Below are 22,680 nucleotides of genomic sequence, written 5' to 3'. Positions count from 1 at the left end.
TAAGAAATTCACTATCAGATTCTGGGGCTTTTTCTAAGGGACCCACCGAAGTTTTTATAAGCAAATTTAAGATCTGGCAAAGCTCTCGGAGCCAAAAAGGCAGAGCTACCTGTTTTCAAGAGCGTTGTCATTAATTGCCTTGACCATGGAGAATAAAAGTTCTTCTGCATACAAGGGAAGGTAGACAGAGGACAGTGAAAGCTCTGAGCAATTTGTGCCAAAATGCTAATCCGATCATCTTTTTCTCTCTCTGGCATACTGTGTGAGTCTGTCTTAACCTGAATTTAAAACAGAACATATATCTCATATGGTGCCATCTTACATAATGTGAAGTTTGAGGTTTTTAAGGGTTTAAAAATCTTATATCTTTATCCAGGGCCTTAGTTTATATGCTAACATATTCAAAGGACATGGAAACATAGGGCTGTTTCCCTGATGTGTTACAAACCATCTCATAGAGTCAACTCAACTTATTTTACTATACTTCTATTCTAGGCAGACCTTTCCATAAGATGGCAAGCGTTTGAGGTTTTTTTTGTTTGCTTTTTGTTTTTTCTCTCCTGCTTATAATCTTATGCAAAAAAACAAAGTGATAAAATGAAAATAATTCTGTTTTTGGCCTAAACTTTTTTCCTGAGTGGGTGTTTCCTGAATTCTCTGCCTTTTTACTCCTATCTTGTAATTAGTCATCAGTTTGCTATTTTCACAGTCATTCTTGAGTTCCTACTTTGTGCCTAGAACAGGGGAAGACCACAAAGTTTCATAAGAAAACAACTTATTTCCACGTGTTGAATTTGTGGGCAAGTCTTCATTCTAAGGAATATTGACATTATGTGGAGAGTTCATGGAAAGGACACTGTCATGTCACATCCCAGTTTCAAAACACTGTGGGTCTTGTTTTAGGAGCCATAGCTCAGCTTATAGACTTTTCTTGTAACCAGATAGGCTTCTTGTATATCTTCCTGCCATTTTCAGTACATATCATTGATTATCATTGAGTATGGGAAATAAAGGGATTTCCCATAATCCCATGCATGTGTTGAACTCGTCATTCAAAGGATAAATATACTTACAGGTTGTATGCTTCTGGATAAACTCAGTACTCCTTCAGTTTCCCTGCCTACTTTCAGTTGTCAACCCCAAGGAAAAGTTCCCTGCATCGTTTTGTAAATATTGATCATTTGGGGGTGGCTTTATTTTTGGAATGCCGTTTTTAATGCTTTGCAGGTTTCTTGGCCAACTTTTCCGTAGTCCTTGGGTAATGGCATTTTTGTATTAAAGTGAGTCTTGTTAAGCTCAGGTGTTTTTGAATGTGTACTGCACTGATGTTGTGGACCAACCTGACAGCATTATCCACCGCCAGCCCTTGAAAGCTGGTTGTGGCCACTTCCTGCTCCCACTCGTGGCCTCGGCGATAATACGTGTTTGTTTTCAGCGTACCTGATGGGATGCCAGTGCTTCCTTTCAGCCGCGCTGCTGTTTCCTGAGCTGCTGTGTCTGTGTGTCTTCTGCGTGGCTGCATCTTGAACGCCTGGTCGGCTGTGACTGCCTTCTGTACCTCTGCAGTCAAGCAGCCAGTGGGAAGCCTGCTACCACCCACCTGTGCGTGGCGCCCCTGCTCCTGGATGTGTGGTATCGACGGTGCAGCCTCCGTGCCAGGCTGGTTACCAGGTCATTCACCAGACTCTCGCTGAGCACGTGACAGGCACGGAGGCTGCCCGGTTGAAAGTGCAGGGGAGGAAAACGCTCTCCTCCACCTCTTAGGTTCGGTGCCTATGCCCTGAACATGAAAGTGATAGAAGGCAGATTTTTTATTTGATGGCAATATTTTAATTTTTATGTGCACATGGAGGCCTTCATAGAAAATAAGTGCAGGCCCAGAGCAGCCATTAGACTCGGGGGGGAGGGGGGGGTTATGTACCATTTTAACAAAGGATGATACGTTGTGAAGACGTAACTAGACAAGGAGGGAGAGTTTGGCTTGCAGCGCTGGTGAACTGTAGAAAGTGAGCGTATGGGGACCTGACAGGAGACAGGGGTCACTGAGTGAGGGTTGTGACGCAGGCTCAAGCCGCTGCCTTCTCTGGTGATGCATCCTCGCCTCTGCCTGGTAGGGGGAGGGAGACACTTTACAAAGGGAAATTTATACCCTGCTTCCAGACAGAGAGGGGGAGGCCAAAGAGCTTCTCCCACTTCTGCTGTGTCTGTGTTGCCTTTAGCTCAAAATAATCCTTATGCCAAAGAGGCATCTTTTGGGGTGGCGTATCCTGATCCCTTTAAAAGACATGGTGTCTGCCCTCGAGGAACCTGGTGTCTGGTGGAGGAACAGAGGGCAAGCACGTGGCAGCAGTGTCCCTTATCCATTACGGGGGGAGGGGGAGGAGAGAGAGCCCGCAGCTCCCCGCGTGTGTCGGGGAGGGCGGGGTACGCGGAGGGTGAGCAGGGGTTGGCTGAGTGCGGCCTCTGAGCCGAGGGCAGCGCGCTCACCGTCAGGGCAGGGGAGAGCGCGTGGCTTGTTTGGAGCCCTCGGATGTTGCTGTAAGTCACATGTAACTGAGAAAGCAGTTTCTCAGCAATACCTCCTGAATAGAGATCTAGTTTGCAGGCTGTTCTTACAAAAGTCCTCACTGTAATGTAGTTGAGGAGCCAGGAGAAGTAGGAAGAGCAGAGGGTAAAATAATCTCTGAACACAATTTTGAATCAGGAATAGTGTGTCTTTGACATTTCATCCTTGCTTTTTCACTTTCTGATCCGTCTTTCTGCTGGGCATTAATTACCTTCATGGCCAATAGTCCCTCCTGAGGCCCCCACCACAGCTGCCCTCTCCCCCTTTCTTCAGAATCATCTTTCTACCCATTTCCGTTCATATCTATATAGCATCTGTATCTATTTTGAATGTTGGAATTTTCTAAAAGCTCGCAAATAGAGTATTCTCAACTTGCTTAAAAAGAGAAATGTTAAATATGTAAATCTCTAATGGTGAAATTTCAGGAAGTATTTCCAAGGAAAGTGAGGAATTTGGTCTACTCAACAGGCTGCCCCATGTGTTGACAGCTCTCTCACTGGTCCCTTCTTCATGTAACTTCTTCCTCTGTTTCTGGACTCAGGGATCTCAGGGACCATCTCCTGCCATCCCTGCTGGCTGTACCGCCAGCCTGTCTGGGAAGCACAGAATCTGTCTCATCCCTACCCTGGTAGCTGGCAGTGAGGGACTCATGGTAGAAGGAGGGAGGGGGCCAAGGCAGCCGTTCATAGTGCTAATTTATTCATGTCACTCATTCATAAGCTTCCAACGGCTTGTAATTGAATGGGATAAATCCCCATTTCTAAAATATTTTCTGAAAATAATGAGGTATGATTGGCTCTCAAGCATGCTGAGATTTGACTGTCACCGAACCTTCTAGAGGCAGAATGTTTCCAACCTGTGGCATGAGGACATTTATAACGGGAGGCTCTTGTATCCAAAAGCATGTTGAGCTCTGGGTCGTGTGTGATAAATATAGTTGAAATATATGCAGTATTCTGTTGCAAATGTGTGTAAATGTTGTTAGAAATAAAATTCAAAGTCATTTTTTTAAAGTGCTACTGAATTCATCATTCCTGTTGTCATGTATTTTTTCAGTAAATTGTCAATAAAAGTACACCCACTCTGAAACTTGAAACGGTTTGAAACCATTGTTCTAGATTGCAATTTTTGGATTACTTAGTTTAAAATCAAGGCAGCGTAAGTAAAAACATCTCCGAAGGTAATTGTTTTGAATATTATTGAGTGTTCTTCAGTGATATTTAAAGTCTAAAGAAATCTAACATCTGAATTATTCTATCAAGGTAGAGAATCATTATGCTAATGTGTGATCTTAAACTGAATGTAATTTTGATCTCCCAGAATCCCACTGGTGGAGTGTGAGGAACTGCCTGTCTAACCAATGGGTCCTCTCCCCTGTGGACAGGACAGTTCTTGGAACAGGAACAGGTGGTGTGACTCGGGGCAGGTGCCTGGCCCAAAAAGATGAAGAGCAGTTCCTCTCTGAGCTTTATTCGTGGAGCTTTAAAGGCCTTTGGATTCTACCATGTCTCATTAAAATGCAGATGTCCTTTTAGGGAGATACTAAACCTAAAAACACGGCATGTTGGCTCTGAAAAGCTGGAAGGATCTTGTCCCATAAAAACTTTTCACAGAGCTTAGTCAGCAGCTAGCTGAGTATAAAATGCTGGTGGGAAAGAGAACACAAGCTACTGAGGGTAGGACAGTGAGCTCCAGGAGAGGAGGCCAGGTAGCTGCGGAGGCCCGGGGGAGTAGGGGGACGCCCCCCGGGGACCACTGCGTCCTCTTCACTTGGCGCCCACGCTGGCTGCATCTTGTGGATTTCCAGACTCAGATACCCCTTAAAAAGAAGAAAATCATTTTTGTTCAGATTATAGACCTGCAGATGGCATTCCTTTGACACCTTCTTTTGGAGTCAAACATAAAATAGTAAGTGGTGATGTCTGTGACTCATTTTATTTTTGATCTGACTCATGAGAAAACCACCAGAGCTTCAGTTTACTTCCCTGTGCTGATAGTGAGACTCATCTCAGGGGCAGCTGTCAACATTAGCTCACATTTGTCAGACTGTTGCTTGGTCCTGGATGAATAAGATAGAGAAATATAAATTTTAAATAATTAATGAAAATTTAAACTCTCTATATCTGTAATGTTTTGCTCATCATTAAAAAAACTGTAGGCTTCAACCCCAGGCCCAGTCATTACCAACAGGTTTGTTTTTGTTTTAATTAACATTGTGTCATTTTCAGATGTACTGAAATCTTATTGTCTTCTTTCTTTTTTCCCCCTCCTCCAAATTTCCATAGGCATATGAGTTTAGTTTTTGGAAATTTCTTAAAATTTTCTCATATCAGCCAGTCTACATCACTGTTATCATAGATATGAGAACTGTTACTTGAGAAAATTCCAGTGATACCACTTTTGTACTGAAATTCAAATGTTAGGAGCAAGGGAGTGATTTTGGTTTTTGTGTCCTTAAGTTTTCTGTTTGCAAAAAAGTCATTCCTTCCTTACAAGTGTTAGAAGTGGGAAGAACTTGTTTTCTTTTGTTCATAAAGTTTAGAATTTAGGAATAGGACATACTGACCTGAAACCTAGGTGTGATCTACCTTAATCCACGAACAGATTATGTTTAATGGCTGTGAATCCACAGCAGGTTAACGTATTCTCAGATTTTTAATTATGTGATTACTTCTGTTGCATAATGAGTTTCCAAGGTTGAGAAGTTTGTTAGTTTAAACATTTTGTCCGTTTGTTATTTGCCATTTAGTCTGTTGAAGATTACCAATTTTCAAAGCAGTAGAATGTATTATAAAAATTTTTTTTAATATTTATTTGGTCACGCCAGGTCTTAGTTGCAGCAGGCAGACTCCTTGGTTGCAGCTCGCTGGCTCCTTAGTTGTGGCACACGGGCTCCTTAGTTGCAGCATGCATGTGGGATCTAGTTCACTGAACAGGGATCGAACCCAGGCCCCCCTGCATTGGGAGCACGGAGTCTTAACCACTGCTCCACCAGGGAAGTCCCTAAAATTTTTTAATACTTCAGAAAGGTCTTTAAAATCTCTTAATGCCTTAGGTTATCATTGTGATTAACTACTTATATTAAGGAAGCTCAAAAATGTTGAATAATGGAAATTTCTGGTTGTAAATTTCCAGATAACACTAAATTTTACTGCAGTATTGCTATAAAGTAGTATATTTTAAATCATGGAGACTTAAGCTATAAGGAGTTAATAGGCATATAGTAAATATGCTTATTAAATGTATTGACTAAATTAAATTTATGAAAGATATTATTTAATAAGTGAATTAATATACTCATACATTTAATGTTTTTAAAGAAGGAATCATTTATTTTTATAACCACACAAAACAATAAAGTATTAGTTGGATATGTCAAAATACATATTTATTATGATAATTGGGGAATGAAGGTATATTTTGTGTATTTATAGAATCTTATGCTTATTTGAATTTTTAATTCTAAAGCTGTATAACAGTACAAAAAGTTTGTACTGTTGAGGGCAAACAGCCATCCACAATCTCACTGTGTTAATGAAACTAGTTTTTCAGGAGTGCTTTACCAACTCTCTTTCATGTGATATCACACATACTTGTCTTTTTATTCTTCATTTACTTAATATCCTACGTTTTCAGCGTGTTTGTTGTTGGCTGCATGGTGGCTTATCAAGTGGCCGGTCATTTAACACAGAAATGAGCTTCTGTACGTGGGTAGCTCTTTCATTCTTTTGGATTATGTCCTTAGTGTGTATCTTCAAATGAGGTGTCATTAGGTGAAAGTATATTATAGATTTTTAAAATCAGATTGCTTTCTAAGAGTCTTTTTGACAATGTATGCAAACGCTAGTAATAAAAGTATCTCATTCTCACTCTTGTTAGCATTGTTTTTATATTGGACAATATGTAACTGGACAAAAATGGTACTTCATTCTGATAATATACAGGTCTGAACAATTTTTGTTTTCTGTGTGTTGTCTGTTACTTCTATTGAAGAGATTTTATTGGGGTCTGACTTTTTTCTAATAGTTTTTTTTTTTTTTAAACTATGGTAGAAATAATGGTCTTTTGCCACTTGTGGCAACTGTTTTTCCTCAATCTGTTGTTTCCCTTTTTATTGTATTTTTTTTAAATATCCTAAAGTGTTTACTGTTCATGTTACACACGATCTGTTGATCTTTGATAATTTCTTCTATAGTGTGTAAGATCCCTTATTGGTAACTTTAAAGGTTTAATTAGGTTTTATTTGTATTTTTCCGTATATCATTTCTGGTATTCAGTTATTTAATTCATCTCATATGTCTTTAAATTTTATAAATGGCCAACTAGTTTCACAATGCCACTTATTACAAATTTCTTTACTTCCTCATTGGTTTCTGATATATCCTTTATTATATTTGTGTAGCATATGATCAAGTCTCTGTTGGGAATTTTCCATTTTAATGATCTGCCCATCTTTTTTTGTTTCCCACAATGTTTAAATTGTTGTTTTGTAAAGTGTTTTAATATCGGGTAGGGCTAGGCCTCCCCTCACTCCAGCCTTTTAAAAAATACATGATCAAGTCTCGATTTCAGAATTGCTACGAAAAATCCATTAGATAGCTTTTGACTTTTCTATACCCATGACCTTTGAAAACTTAATAATTTCAATTTCTCCATAAGATTTTGATATTTAACAATTTCATTTCTTGTTTTAATTTCTGTAACATACAATTTTTGAGTCAAATTGATGACTCATTTCATTGATGCTTCAAAATTCGTTAGCATGGATTTGGGCATGATAGTACAGGGAGGAAAAAAGCCTTCCTCGATCCTCTTACGGTCCTTGGCTGGGTCTGAAAATTAAAACTACAAAGCAATTAACAGAAAAGTATACAGATTTATTTAATGTTAAATTTTACATGACATGGGGGCCTTCATAAGGAAATGAAGACCCAAAGAAAACAGTTAAACTTGAGTGTTTTATGCCAGGTTTGATGAAGAGTGGATGTTCGTGGAAAAGTGTTATTAAGACAGAGGCCCTGAGGTGAGTGTAGTGAACTGGAGGAGACTTAGCCAGGCCTGCGTGTTGTACTCTTCTCGGTGTCCCTTAGTCTTTAAGGATGCTTCTCTCCTCTGCGTACCGGGAGGACACCTCCCACGTGAGGGTCTTAGGACCTGCTTGCAGGGTGGGGAACAGCAAGGCGGAGGTGAGAGTGAGCTTCCTGCTTCTGCCATTTTCTCAGACTCCTTCAGCTGAAAATATTCAGTATGCCAAGTCCTGAACCCCATCCTCAGTGATGCACTTTTACATCTTTTCTGCCTCTGTTGGCATACCTTCTTTGTCATATCTCACTCTGGTTATATGTACTTCTTCTTCTCTTAATTTTTATTTGGCAGAGTTTTGCCTATTCGTTTTATTTTATTTTTTTTTGAAAGAATTATTTATTATTGGCTGTGTTGGGTCTTCATTGCTGCCCACGGGCTTTCTCTGGTTGCGGTGAGCAGGAGCTACTCTTTGTTGTGGTGCACGCACTTCTCATTGTGGTGGCTTCTCTTGTTGCTGAGCACGGGCTTTAGGTGCATGGGCTTCAGTAGTTGTGGCCCACGGGCCCTAGAGCACAGGTTCAGTAGCTGTGGTGCACAGGCTTAGTTGCTCCACAGCATGTGGGATCTTCCTGGACCAGGGCTCAAACTCGTGTCCCCTGCATTGGCAGGCAGATTCTAAACCACCGCCCCACCAGGGAAGTCCCTAGCCTATTAGTTTTAAGTACAAATGTAATTTTATGTTGTTTACATGAACATCTAGTAGAAATGATTGGAAAACCTCTCCATGTTGTCTCTGCACATGGCGAGGATGAGGACCTGCCCCTTGGTTGGATCTGGGTTCAGGACAAAGAACAGATGGTCACAGCATTTTTGTCTCCTACTGTACGAAGGCCCCAAGCCATGAGCCGGGGACTGCAAAGGGATTCCACAGAATGGGATCCAGTGCTTTTCTGATCCTGAAGGTGCTTGTCTCTCATCAGTAAAGATGACTGTAAGTCATGCTTGTTTATGACTATATGCTTTGGCTGTTGCTGGCGATGTTCCTTTTTAGATGATTTTGTAAATATTTTAAAGAGAGTTAAGGAGAGGACATTTCTGTCATTTCCATGAATTGTGTCAGCTTCCCCATCTTATATTTATTCTTTTCCATTATATAAATATTTGTACAAAGTAGAAATTTAAATGAAGTGGAGGCACAGAAATAGCTCATTAAGAGCTGTGGCTCTCGAAGTCTGGTCCTTGGACCAGCAGCCTCGGCATCACCTTGGAACTGGTTTAGAAATGTCAATTCTCTGACCCTCCGAATTACTGAGTCAGAAACTCCGGGCCTGGGGCCCACCCAGAGACCCAGCAGCCTCTGTGTAATCAGCCCTCGAGCTGATTTTGATGACAGTTAAAGGCCTGCTGCCTCCATAACCCCTTTGAATGAACTCTGTAATAGTGGGTTTTTATACTTAGACACAAACAGCTGGTTTATACGTCTTTTTCTAGAGTGTTTAATGTACTAATAATAACAACAACAAAAAACTTTGGAGTTTGGAAGGATTCCTCTAGCAATTTAAACCTTTCCCATTTCCCCCCAAAATAATTGTTAAGTAGGTCAGTACTCTAAGTAAAATTAAGGAAAGAAGTGTCAGATATAAATTTGAAATTCCAGGGAATTGGGCTAACTATTCACAACACAAGCTTCTAGCCTGGAGTTTTTCAAATCTTACAAGAAAAAATTGGAAACCATCCCAAGAATGGGATAACATGACATACGCTTGATATTTAAGACAGTGATTTTACCTATTGTTCTTGTAAAAAGTATCCTTCGTCAGCATATCACAGAATAGCCCTTTTCAGTGGAGTTGAGTGCTCCCTTAAACTGACTTATCTTATTCATTTAGTTATTTGTGGTTGATCCCGTGTAGGAAGTAGAGCCGTCTTAATGCTAACTAGACTCATGTCAGACCACAAGCTCTCCTGTCCACCTCCCACCATGAAGTTTGAACAGGTTAATAACTCAAGAAGCCTCCGACCACAGTTTGAGTGCACTTCTCATTTATCTATTAATCTTAAGCTTTTTGTTCTAATCATTTTTTAAGCAATAAAATAAAAAAAATAAGCAGGAAGATAAATGCAAACATACCTTTGGGTTTTTGTTAATAGTTGAATCTGATTTTCTTGAAATGTCACTGTCTTAATTCAAAAGGTCCTTTAGTGCTAATCTGATTTTCATATAATTTTACCCCCCCCCCAAAAAAAAAGACAGTTTTGGGGCGACCTCTTCCTGCCCCAATCAAAAGTAAGTAAAAATAGAATTATAGTATTTAAGAGCTGGAAGTGACTTTCTTAAGGATGTCATCCAACTCCATCCCCCACCCCCCTGGCTTTCTAACTGATGGGAAATCTGAGGCCTGGAGGGGTGAGTGGTGTGGCTCAGAGACCAGCAGCCGCACCAAGGGCTTCTGAGCTGCCTTGCCCCTCCCATAAGAGGTAAGGCACAGCTGAGCATTTCTGTCTTACTGCTTTGGACAAACCTTGTACATGTCGTGTTTCTGTAGTATCTAGTTTGCTAATACCCTAGATAGTGGTCATTTCCTTCAGGGTAACTGATAAGGAATTTTTAAAGTGTTCCAGAAGTTTAGGTACTAGAATAGTGTTTGTTTCCTGTGACATGGATTTAGGAAACAGCTGTTCCAGTAGCTGCTCTAAATGACTAAACTTTGTGAGGTCTCCTTAGGAGTTGCCATAAGTTGTTGTCTAAAAGAGTAATTTATCCTGTCTGCAAAACCTGCCATTATTCTAAACTGCTACATTTTAGGTAAGAAGTACCCTTTATTAGTTGCATGTAAAAAAAAAAGTAGCATTTGGTTCTTGATAAGTGTGTGTGTGAGTGCCTGCGCATATGTGTGTTGTGGAGGGAGGGTGAAGGAAAGTTCTGTAAAGAGTCATTTAACTTTCTTTTTAAAAATGTATTGACTTTAACATACACAGAATTTTTTCTTCCAAAGACCAATTCTGAGGAATAAGGAAAGGGCTCTATAATACTTTCGAATACTCATAAATATCTGGTATAAAATAATTGTAAATCTATCTTGGAAACTGTTGATGAAGGCTAGACAGAAAACTTTTAAAAGCTGTAGAAACATAGGGCACAGAAGTTGGTATTTTAAATGAATGTTTAAAACCTACAATTCTAGGACAATTTAATTAAAGGTCTCTTTTTTTATCTGATTTGAGACAATTTATATTCACTTTTTAAGGTGGGGCAGGAGCGTTGGGGAGACTTTAAAAATGATTGAGTGTGCTTTATTTTGAAAACTGAGGTAGAAATAAAAGGTAACGTTTAACGGTGAAAATATGGAGTAGGTGGGTTTTAAAACTGGAAGGAAATCTTGTATATTTTGTCATCGTCTAACAATTCCTCAGTTCTTATGTAGAATATTTCTAAAATTAAATACATTTTGCTGTTTAAATAATAGCAATTATTGGAAATATTTAAGAGGAAGCTGAAACTTGTTTCTAACAGACACATATTCTGTGGAAAAGGAGGAGGGAAGGAAACAGATTCTTTATCACAGTTATTAGTAAGTAGGTCTCACCAAATGCTGGTGAGGACGTGGTGGAATGAGGTCCCCCATACGGGGGCCACTCCGAAGACTTTGGTGGTTCCTTTCAAAACCAAAGAATGCATTTACCATATGACCCAGCAGTTGTATTCTTGGGCATTTATCACAAAGAAATGACTTATTTTCATCCAGAAGCTGGTACACAAATGTTCATAGCAACTTCATTCATAATATCCGAAAGTTGGAAGTGACCCAGGTGTTCTTCATTGGGTGACTTAGTCAAGTACACTGTGGTCCCCCGTACCCTGGACACAGCTCAGCCACAAAAAGCAACAAATTATCAATACGAGCAACTGCCGAGATGCACCTCAAGAGTATGCCACGTGAAAAAAGCCAGTCTTGAAGGATATATATACCACGTGATTGCATCTCGGTCACGTGTGTAATGACATGATCATAGACTTGGACGAGGGAGGGTCAGGGTGGAGGAAGGGGGAGGGCATGGTTCCCAGAGGGCAACGGGAGGAGCCTCGTGGTAACAGTCATGTTGACCCTCCTGACTGCAGTTGTCACACAAGACTGTGCCTGCAGAGCCCCCGCCCCGTGCACACGCACACGCACACGCACACGCGTGCCTGGTGAGGTCTGAGCAGGCTCTGTGGAGCGTGCGGGTGTCCGTTGCTTTGGTTTTGCTAATGTACGGTAATTGGATAGGATGTTAGCACCGGGTGGGGTGGGGAGGGCTCAGGCTGGGGGCATGGGGCTGCTCTGTTCGTGTCTTGACAACATCCTGTGAACCGGAAACTGTTTCAGAGTGAAAAGTTAAACAGCAGCTCTTCCAGTGGTACAAAAAGAGAGAAAAAGAAAAGACTGACTACTGCAGTTTCATATGGCTCAAAGAGAAAAGAATATACACCAAAATATTAGTTGTCGTCCTCCGCTTATGGTGATTTCAGAGGGATTTTCACCTTACTATTTGTGCTTTTTTATGATTAAAATTTTTCCCACAAGTACATGCATTGTTCACGCATAGAAACATAGCAGGTCCTGTTTTTACAACTCTGTCACCCTGACAGAATTTAGTGTGGTCATTTAGGGATCATGTAGTTTGACAGCCTGTTGGCAGTTAAGTTTTTGTCAAAAAATAGTTTAGGAAGATACGTGTTTACCTACTTGTATTTAGAAATTTGTTCAGGAATTTACAGAGATTTCACATTTCTTCCCTGATCATGTCACATGCATTTTAGTATCATAAAATTTGTATTCTCTAATGATATAAAAACATCTGAATTATACATATTTAAATGATAGATTTAAAATTTATTCTTAGTCTTGCTTATTTATCTTAAATGAAAAATGTTCTCAATCCATAATATTATGTAAAGAGTACCAGAATTTTTCATAACTCATATTTAGTTAAATTTTATTGTTTTCTCTTTTAACATATTTGGATTAAAGAGACTCTCAGTAACTCTTTCAACGGAGAGGTTTTCTTCACATCATCCATTTCCTTCTTCCCAGCATCTCCGGGTGTTTTCAGTCATTAACACCTATCTTTTATTACCCATCAGCTCTGAGAAAAGGGCTTAGTTGAGGAATAGTTGAAATGTTCCTGAAAAGAGCCTAATGGATCTTTTTTTCTATTTCATATACGTTGTGCTACCCTTACGCCCCATTAAAACATATAATTGGGAATTGATTATATCATTTTCACTTGTAATGGGATTTTTTTGTTGTTTTGAGAATTATCCAGTTGAAATTGATAGTGGAGGCTAGAGAGGAAGTTGCAGTCAGATAAAACTTGAGCAATGACCTGGAGTTGAAATAAAAGGAGACACAGACCTGGGTTGATAATGGAATTAAGTGATTACTCCTGACTCCTGGTAGAAAAACTACAGCATCTTCTTTTTCGTGTGTGTGTGTGTGTGTGTTTGGGGGGGGGGGGGGGGGTGTTTTCTCTTTTTTTGGTCTTTTTCTTTTTAATCTTAAGGCTATTTGTTGAAGTTCTTTAAATCTCTGTATTTGTCTGCCTTTCCCCAGCATAATAAATGACATCTTAGATGTGAATAGCAGGTCATTTTTCCTTGTAGAAAATATTCTAGAATTTATATTTTTCCATAGTCATTCTCCCAAATTCAGATGCTATTAAACCTCTAGATTTGAAATATTCCCTCGGTGTCCTTCCATCATTTCTCCACTCCCAAATGTAGTTGTTGGCAAAAGGTGAATCAGTGATTCCAGAACAAACAGCACAATCAGAACATCCTTACTCAGGCACGGTAGCTGAGAGTGAGTCTTCTTAGCAGCTGAGCAGGACAGTTATCTTTAATATCTGCCATGTGCTTTCTTCATCAGTCCTGAGTGCAGAGCTGGTATAGAGCAAATGTACTTAGTTGTCAGTGACTCTAGCTTAGAGGTCAGCCCTGAGCTGGAAGAAGGGCTCTGAAATAAAGTGGGAAATGACAAAGGGCACTTGGAAATGTTTCAAATAGCTACTCTGTAACGTGATTATTTTCCTTTTCTTTAAGTCATTTTAAGTTCCCTAGTCCAACTGTCCCTCACCTTTTGTGAGGGCTGGAACATCAGATTTCATTCCAATATAGAAAACCTAAAATAAAAACTATAGGACTTATAATTCAGAAGCATGAGAGAATTGAACTTTTGAAGCATGTCTTGAGGAGAATGGAAGTTTTCAAGTTACATAACTGTATCTCTGTATCTATTGAAAATCTTAGTTCACTTAAAACAAGGTATTCTTTGATGAAAACCCCTTTGAAAATTTCTGCATTGATCTTTGTTTCTGAGCTGCCTATTTTGGAATTTTTTTTTTAGACAGTAATTGAACTTCGTTTGAAGTATCTGAAGCATACTTAATCTATTCTAGGGTTGACTTATTCTAATGCACTTGGCAGTCATGAAGCATCTGAGTAGACAGGGTGACGGCTGAAGTGAAATAAATGAAAAGGCATCCTCTTGAGTCTCCCTTTTCCGTCTTACAAGTACACTCTCAATTCTCTGCACATTTATTAAGGGCACTGATAGGTGACTCATTCTGAAGTGTCCAGGTGGGGCTGAGAGAGTTCAGGTGACTCTCAGTGTCATACTCACCCTGGTTCATGGTAATATTTCATGTAATTTCCTTTTCCTAATAATAGTGTTGGTATTAATACTAGCTGTCAGCTGTTGGTCAATACCGTGTGCCTGGTGATTCACGTTATCTCATTTAATCCTGCCAATACCCATATGAAGTAAGTTTGTACAGAGGAGCAAGTCAAGACCCAGAGGTCCAGTTAGTTGTAGGTGGTAAAAGATATCCTAGCTTGGGTTCCTCTGGAAGCAGAGCCTGAGATGAGGATATTGCTGCAGGTAGTTTGTGTGGGAGGTGATCCCAGGAAGCAGGGGTGAGGGGACAAGGAGGAAATGTCGATAAAGGGATGCACTGTTGAAGTCGCTGCTGCAGCCCAGTTCCACCAGGACCTCTGAGAAGTGTTCAGAATGCCTCCTAAAATTGTCCATCCAAAGGATGGGAGACTGGGGCATTGATACACTGACTTCTGTCACCCAGTGGCTGAGAGCTGAGGAATGAAGATTCTCCAGAACTTCCAGGCTAAGCTGGCTTGTAGGTTCCCTGGGATTCAGAGAATACTCTGACTGGAAAAACATAAGAGATACACTTTGAGGTGGAACCTTGTGGGCATATAGGTGAGCTCACACAGAGCTGCCTTCCAGAGCGGCAGCTGAAATCAGAGGTAGGTTAAAGGGAGGTGCTGTGACATGCCAGGAGTATCTGCTGAGAGGGAAAGGGCCCAGACGGGTTGCAAGACCTGTGGTCTTTCCAGACCATCGTCCTGTAAACAGAGCTGTGAGATGGGGGTGCAGGTCAGGGTGACGTGGAAATCAGGGGATGCATGGTGATGATCAGATACGAGGCACCTGCACATCCCCACTGTACGTGTGAGTACGTGAAGCCGGGAAGGTTTACTTTCCCGGCTCTGTTGCTTTAGTTAATATTAGTTAACATTCCTTGCATATATGAAGATTAGAATATAAGAAGAATATCTGGAATATTCTAAATATTGAAGACTATAACTGATTTGGGATTAAAAATATACTCCACGATCAAGTTTGTAAGTTCTACGCATACAGGATCATGTTGTACCTGGAAGCCGTGACATGAGGTGTTGAGTATTTGTGGAGGCAATGACTAAGGTCGATCACGTGGGACCTCCAAGACCGCTGTTCATTGTAAATTCTGGTATTTTTTGGTTAAAAGTCACTTGATAGGGAATTCCCTGGTGGTCCAGTGGTTAGGACGTGGCGCTTTCGCTGCTGTGGGCCTGGGTTTGATCCCTGGTTGGGGAACTAAGATCCTGCGAGCTGTGCAGTGTGGCCAAAAAAAAAAAAAAAAAAAAAAATTGGTAACACCATGAAGACTATTTTAAGATTTTTAATATTTTACAGCTGACACATAGCATTGTGTAAGTTTAAGGTATAAACATGTTGATTTGACACATTTATGTGTTGCAACATGACGACCACTGTGGAGTCAGCTCACGCCTCCATCATGTCACAGTTCGTAGCATTTCTTTTTTGTGGTGGGAACATTTCAGATCTAGTCTCATAAAAACTTTGAAGAATGAAATACAGTACTGTTGACTGTAATCACAATATTGTGCATTCAGTGGCCAGAACTCACTCCTCTTCTAGCTGCAAGTTGGTGCCCTTTGACCCGCACCTCCCCAATCCCGCCACCCTGCTGACACCACTCTGCTCTGTTTCTGTGAGTTCAGGTTTTTTAGTTTCCACATATAAGTGAGATTATACAGTATATGTCTTTGTCTGACTTATCTCACTTAGCAAAATGTCTTCACGGCCACCTGTGTTGTCATCTCTAATGGCAGGATTTCCTTCTTTCTCACGGCTATGTTCCTTTGGGTACGTGTACCACACCGTCCTTACCCATTCAGATGTGACAGCACTCGGGCTGCTGCCCAGTCTGGGCTGTGGTGAACGATGCCGCAGTGAGCGTGGGCGTGCACATCCTTTTTGATACCCTGGTTTCACTTCCTTTAGACATTTTTCCAAAAGTGGGATTAATGGATCATATGGTAGTTGTTTTTAATTTTTCTCCATGGTGGCTGCAGCAGTTTACATTCCCGCCAGCAGTGCACAAGGGCTCCCTTTCCTCCCCCTCCTTACCAGCACTCGTTATTTCTTGCCCTTCTGATGATGGCTGCTGTAACCTTGACCGGGTCTCTGCTCAGGGCCTCACAGGCTGGAACTGGGTTGACCAGGCTGCGAGGGGTCTGTCCCTAAGCTCATTCAGGTTGTTGGTAGAGTCCCGGCTCCTTGCGATGGTAGGACCAAGGTCTGTGTTTTCAGGCTGGCCGTCGGCCTGGGGCTGCTTTCAGCTCCCAGCTGTACCTGCAGTTGTTGCCTTGGGCCCCACCATCCTCAGAGCCAGCAAGGGGGCGCGACCCTCAGGTCAGACCCCTTCTACACGCACATCTCCCCTCCTGGAGAAGCCCAGTCCCACCCAGATGACCTCGCTCCCGTAAAGCCAGCTGTGCCACAGAGCACACCCCAGTCAGAGTCCTGGGGGGCCTGCGGGCCTGTACATCCGGGGGCAGGGTTCCTGGGTGCTGCCTTCGACCCCTGCCCACCGCCCCTGGTGAAGAACAAGGGACTGGAGAGTTAGAAGCAAATTCAGAAGTAACCCTTGGCCCGCGGACAAGGTGAACTGTGGTTGCATCGTCCATGTTCTCCACGCAGCCTTGGGAAGGGTGAGCTGCCAGCAGGTCCTTACGGGAAAGGGTTTCAGGCTTCTTGGTGGTGGCAAGGCCCGGGCTCATCGTATTCGAGTTCTTACCGGCGGGAACGACTTGGCCCTCGCTGGAATAGGAAGTGCTTACGTTTCACTTGGTATTGGGGTAATATTTCAATCCCCAACGTTCAGATGAGTAACATGAGGCTCAGCAGGGTTAACGTGGCTGTTCACAGATAGCAAAGCCACCACCAGGCGCTCTGCTCACAGACCCCGCAGCCACGTGCTGGCTCTGTAACCAGCGGTTACTGAGTGCCTCCTGCGCGAGGGCCGGGCTGGGTGAGGTGAAGGTGGACGGCGGGTCGTGGTCCTCCAGGAGCCCCAGGTCTTCACCTGTTGTGCTGGTGGGGGCACCAGGGCAGCGAGCAGATGTGAACCTGTGCGTTGGTATTTATATCCATTCCTGTCTCAGTCCCTTTCCAAATCCTGACCCAGATTATCATCTCCGTAGCTGATCTCGATGCGGAGCACGCCCGGAAAGTGCAGGAGATGGAGCACACGCAGCAGATGAAGCTGAGGGAGTGGCAGAAGTTTTTTGAGGAAGCCTTCCAGCAGGACATGGAGCAGTACCTCTCCACGGGCTACCTGCAGACGGCGGAGAGGCGAGGCAAGTCGGGGTGCAGCCCCTAGAGCGGGGCTGGGACAGGCCTCAGGGGCTTTGCTGTTACTAGACCCAACACTCACAGTGGATGCAGCCTGCCATCTTCGTCTCGCCAGTGCTTTTGCCTCTTCCTTTTGTTGAAGATATTTAGAGAACATGAAATACTTTTTTAAAAACATAAAAAAAGACAAAAGAAACATTAGCCATAATCCTGTAGCACAGACTAATCCCTGTTACTATTTTGGGGTGACTCTTTCGTGTGTGTCTGTCTATACAGACTATACATGTATCTGCCTTTGTGTCTAACTTCACACGATATGGCGATCTTTCCTTTTTATTATTAAAAATCCTTTGAAATGGTATGTGTTAAAAGCGGCATCTTCAGGGTCAGGGGTATCCTAACAGGTTTCTAGTTGGACACTGAAGCTTTTCTGCCTCTGAAAGTGGTGCTGGGATGTACATCTCCGTGCATCAGTGTCTGTCTCCATCCGACGGTTCCCTGGAACACGCTGAGGGGCAGAGAAGCCGGGTTCCAGCCTCCTTCACCAGCCTCCCCTTCCCAGGCCCTGGAGCCTGTGCAGGAGCAGTCTGGGTGGGCAGCTGATGTCTGCCCTCCGGCCGGCGCAGGAGCAGCGGGCAGTGTGGACAGGCATCCCGGGCTTCTCTGCTCACCAGCCCTCTGCCCTCCTGGAGTCCCCGGCTCCTTCCCACGTCTCTCTGCGCTCAGCCTCCCTCTCCCTGCCCGGCCCTGGCCTGTGTTTCCATGGCCTGTGTTTCCATACCTGCCCCTCACGGGACTCCCCGATTTATCTCTGTGTGCTCCCCCCACCCCCAAGGAGAGGTTAAAGACATCAAAGAATGGAAGGAAAAGAATGCAGAGAAAACAGACTAATAGACGTGAATGCCTCAGAATGCACTGAAGTGCTTCTTAAAGGTTTGAAGTTTAACCTCTTCGTCTCCACAGTCCACTCGCCCTCTTCACGGCCACAGGGCCTGTCTTCATCTGGGGAAGTCGGACTGCATATTCCCTCAGAGTACGTTCGCTCTTCAGCTGCTCTAGTGTGTGGTGCTGGTTATGCAGAAAGCCATTCCAGTTTGCTCCAGGGATGTGTGTCATGTTGTGGGTAGGAGCTGAGGAGGACACCACCCTCGTCTGTTCGGACTGCTGTAACAAAACACCACAGACTGATAGCTTACCCACAACAGAAGTTTATTTCTCAGGGTTCTGGAGGCTTGAAGTCCACAATCAAGGTGCTGGCTGATGTGGTTCCCGGTGAGCACTCTGGAGCTTGTCCTCACTTGGCAGGGCGAGTTCCATCTCTGGTGTCTTCTCTTAGGAGGGGGCCTCTCAGGAGCTCCCATCCTCAGGGGATGAGAACACAGTTCCTCTGTGTTGGTGGTGAGCCCCTTGAGACAGGGACAGGCTGTTCCTGCTGGGTCCTGGTAGCCAGCACAGCCCGTGCTGGGCAAGGAGCAGGAAGGGCTTGGCTAAGGTGTGTTGAACAGACAGCAATTAAGGAATTAAATTTGCATGGTTTCAAGTACGTAAAAAATGTCCTCCAAGGTTCAAAAAAGTGTTAGTAGGCTCTTTTTTTTTTCTTAAGGTGAAAAAAAAAAGAGTCACGCACATGTTCGCAACATGTGTGGTTTTAAAAGCACTAAGGAAGAAACTTGGAGGCCTTGGGCTTTTCAGCTTTCTGCTTCAGCTGGAGTGGAAAACATATGAATAAAAAGCAGGCCTCTCCCCGCAGGCTGTCCAGTGCCATCCCTTAGATTTCCCAGCGAAGGGTGAGCAAGAAGAAACAATCAAATTAGAACATGGTCTTCTGGACTCATTCCACTAGATCAGAAACAGCAGTCTGAATGTTTCTCACTTTCCAAAGGCATCATTTTTTTAAATTAAGACAAAGCCATAGAAAGTTTTATCCAGAAAATGATCAAAGGGTGAAGGGAAATCTGTGCCGGATCATGGTGTGGCTGGGAACCACAGAGTGGCGAGCCTCGCACACTAAAGAGGAGCAAGGGCAGTGCCCGCCGTGCCGAGGAGCAGAGGGGACCCGGGCCCAGTGTGTGCCCAGCAGCTCCAAGTGCCATTAGGACGTAGTGGGGTGCTTTGTAAGACCCTGACCTAGGTTTTCTCTTCTACCTGACAAGACTCCCATTTTCTCAGAAAAACATCTATTGCTTTCATTTTATTGCTAAGTACTCGGGTATCCTGACAGTGTAGTTAGCTGTGACTACGTCACCCTGGAGACGTCCTGTCTGTATGCGTGTGTTCCCACTGTTAGACCTCGGCTTCCTGGCATCTCTGTTGGGCTGGTAGTTTAGTCAAATCCTGTGGAGCCCAGGGGTAACCCCCTATGCCCTGAGACACTCTGACTCAGCCCCCGGGTGTCCCAGGGCCCGGAAAGAGGAGGGGATGTTTGGGCAAGTGATAAAACCAGCAGGTTTGGGGTGCGACCCAAGAATGTGCATTTCCAATAAGTTCCCAGGTGCTGCCGAGGCTGCTGTGGGGTCCACATCTTGAGGACGGCTTCTTTCGGGTGTGTGACAGTAGTTACTGAGGCATATGACAGGCGTCTCTGATTGCGCTGGGTTCTGTCACGTCGCTTGCCAGAATACCCACGTCACTTTACAACCTCCCAGAAGCTGTATGTGCGCGCTCCCCTCGCTCCAAGCTGTGAACACCTGGTAGTGTTGGAGAGTTAAGTTTTTCACCAATCCGTCTGTATGAAGCGATACTTTTGGTTTTAATTTCCGTTTCCTTGATTGTCCATTTTTCTGCTGGTTGGTTGTCTTCCTTTACTGAGTCATCCTCACGGTGTCGGCCTTTCCTGATGATGTCTGATCCAGATGTCTACTCTCAGTCTGCGGCTTTTTCTGTTCTAGAGTGGCCTTTGCTAAATGTGCTTACTTTTAAGGTGACCAGCTTTGCCCACTTTATTTACATGCTTATGGTTTGTACTTTTGTGTCTCGTTTAGGAAATCCTTCCCTCCGAGCTATAATATTCTGTTTCATTCTAAATGTTTCAATGTTTTGCATTTTATATTTGGCCCCTAAATCCACCACCAGTTGGATTTTGTGTGCCATTGTGAGGTACGGCTCTGCCTTTAATTCTTCACAGCAGTAACCGTCTCTCTCAGCACCAGGATTCTGTCCACTGCTTGTGTCTTCTGTCGGTTTCAGTACATCATGAGTCTTTCCTAGGCTTTCTTTGCTGTTCCAGTCTTGTCTGGCATTGAGCTAAAGTGTACTATCTTAATTTTAATTCTTCATTAAACCGTGGTTCTCAACCAGGGGCAACGTCTGGAGAGCTTCGTTGTGACTGGGGTGGGGGAGCTACGGACATCTAGTGGCCTGAGGCCGGGGGTGCTGCCAGACATGCTGCAACGTACAGGACAGCCCCACAGCAGAGGACACCTGGCCCCAAGTGCTCACAGTGTCTGGGTTGAGAAACTTGTTTTACAGCAAGCCTTGGTATGTGGCGGGGCCATTTCCCCACATCCCTACATAATGTATATATGGTTTTCCCTTCAGAGTTGTCTTGGCTGTTCTTGGCTTTCTGTCCTTTTGGATAAATGTTAAATTTAGATCTTCAGGTCCTATGAAAAACCCTGTCTAGTGTTTGGAACTGCGTTGTTTCTACACGGAGGGAGAAGCAGCACTTCAGTGGTACTGGGTCTTTCTACACATGCTTGTGGTGATCGCACCATTTATTTCCTGTGTTGGGTGGAACTTGCTTCTGACACTGTTTGGAACCTGTCATTTCTCTGTGGGAAGAGCCAACTATTCTTTTTCTCTTACGATTAGAGAGGTTTCTTATTTGTTAATTTTTGCAAGTCTCCAGTGGAATTTGTCCAGCTTGTCTCTCATTTCAAAAACACTAGCATGACGTTGTCCGCAGTTGTCCTCCTCTCAACCTTTGCAGTACTTGCTTGGGGTCAGGTGTGTTTTTACACTCCTCAGACTGTCAAGTTGTGCCTTTTATCTTTCTTTTTGAACAATCTCACACAAAACTTCTGTAAGTTTTGGTAAGTTAGTTCCTGGGTTTTTAAAATTTTCCATCACGATTTCTTTTTTTTTTTATTATTATTTTTCCATCACGATTTCTTATTTGACTTGTGAAGTTGTTTAGAAGTGTTTTTATTTTTTACATGAAATTTGTTTGGCGTGTGGTTGCTCTACAACGTTGTGTTAAGCCTCCACGGAACAACAAAATGAATCAGCCACACAGATGTCCCCTCCCTCTTGGCCTGCCCTCCCGTTTAGGTCCCCACAGAGCATTAGGTAGAGTTCCCTGTGCTGTCCAGCAGGGGTCCCCGGCCCCAGGCCGGAGACCAGCGCGGGTCCGAGGCCTGTTAACAGCCGGGCCCCAGAGCAGGAGAGCAGCAGGCACGTAAGCGGGGCTTCCTCTGCCGCTCCCACTGCTCCCCGTCGCGCACGTGGCTGCCTGAACCCCCACCAGCCCCGGTCCATGGAAAACGGTCTTCCACGAAACCGGTCCCTAGTGCCTAGAACGTTGGGGACCGCTGCTATACAGTATTTTCCCATCAGTTGTCTATTTTATACGTAATATCAAATAATGTATATGTGTCAATCCCAGTCTCCCAATTTGTCCCACCCCACCCCTTTCCCCCTTGGTATCCATACATTTGTTCTCTTCCGCTGTATTTGTGCTTTGCAGATGAGATCATCTATAACATTTTTCTAGATTCCACATATATGTGTTATCATATGACGTTTGGTTTTCTCTTCTGACTTACTTCACTCTGTATGACCCTCTCTCTAGGTCCATCCATGTCTCTACAGATGACCCAATTTCATTCCTTTTTATGGCTGAGTAATAGTTGTGGCACACGGGCTTCTCTCTGGTTGTGGCGTGTGGGTTTTCTCTTCTCTAGTTGAGGCGCACAGGCTCAGTAGTGGTAGCCTGTGGGCTTAAGTTGCCCCACAGCACCCGGGACCTTAGTTCCCCAACCAGGGTTCGAACCTGTGTCCCCTGCATTGCAGGACAGATTCTTTACCACTGGGCCAGGGAAGTCCCTAGAAGTGTGTTAAATGTTAAATTATTGTGCTTGGGAAATGGGATTTCTTCTTAGTCAAGACTGA

The 22,680-nt window shown here is 43.4% G+C and overlaps 1 protein-coding gene across 2 annotated transcripts in view; it reads left to right on the top strand.

The window, feature by feature from the left end:
* DTNBP1 (dystrobrevin binding protein 1) overlaps window positions 1-22,680 on the top strand; it is a 100,348-nt gene that overhangs the window by 73,147 nt on the left and 4,521 nt on the right. For both annotated transcript variants that reach the window (XM_057700594.1, XM_057700595.1), the window contains exon 8: window positions 17,421-17,576. In XM_057700594.1, the coding sequence (XP_057556577.1) occupies window positions 17,421-17,576 (156 nt within the window). The remainder of the gene's footprint in view (window positions 1-17,420; window positions 17,577-22,680) is intronic.

This window comes from Hippopotamus amphibius, chromosome 11 (genome assembly GCF_030028045.1).
Source record: "Hippopotamus amphibius kiboko isolate mHipAmp2 chromosome 11, mHipAmp2.hap2, whole genome shotgun sequence".
NCBI classification, from domain to species: domain Eukaryota; kingdom Metazoa; phylum Chordata; class Mammalia; order Artiodactyla; family Hippopotamidae; genus Hippopotamus; species Hippopotamus amphibius.
The sequence above is the reverse complement of the archived record's forward strand: the minus strand, read 5'-3'. Positions and strand labels throughout refer to the sequence as shown.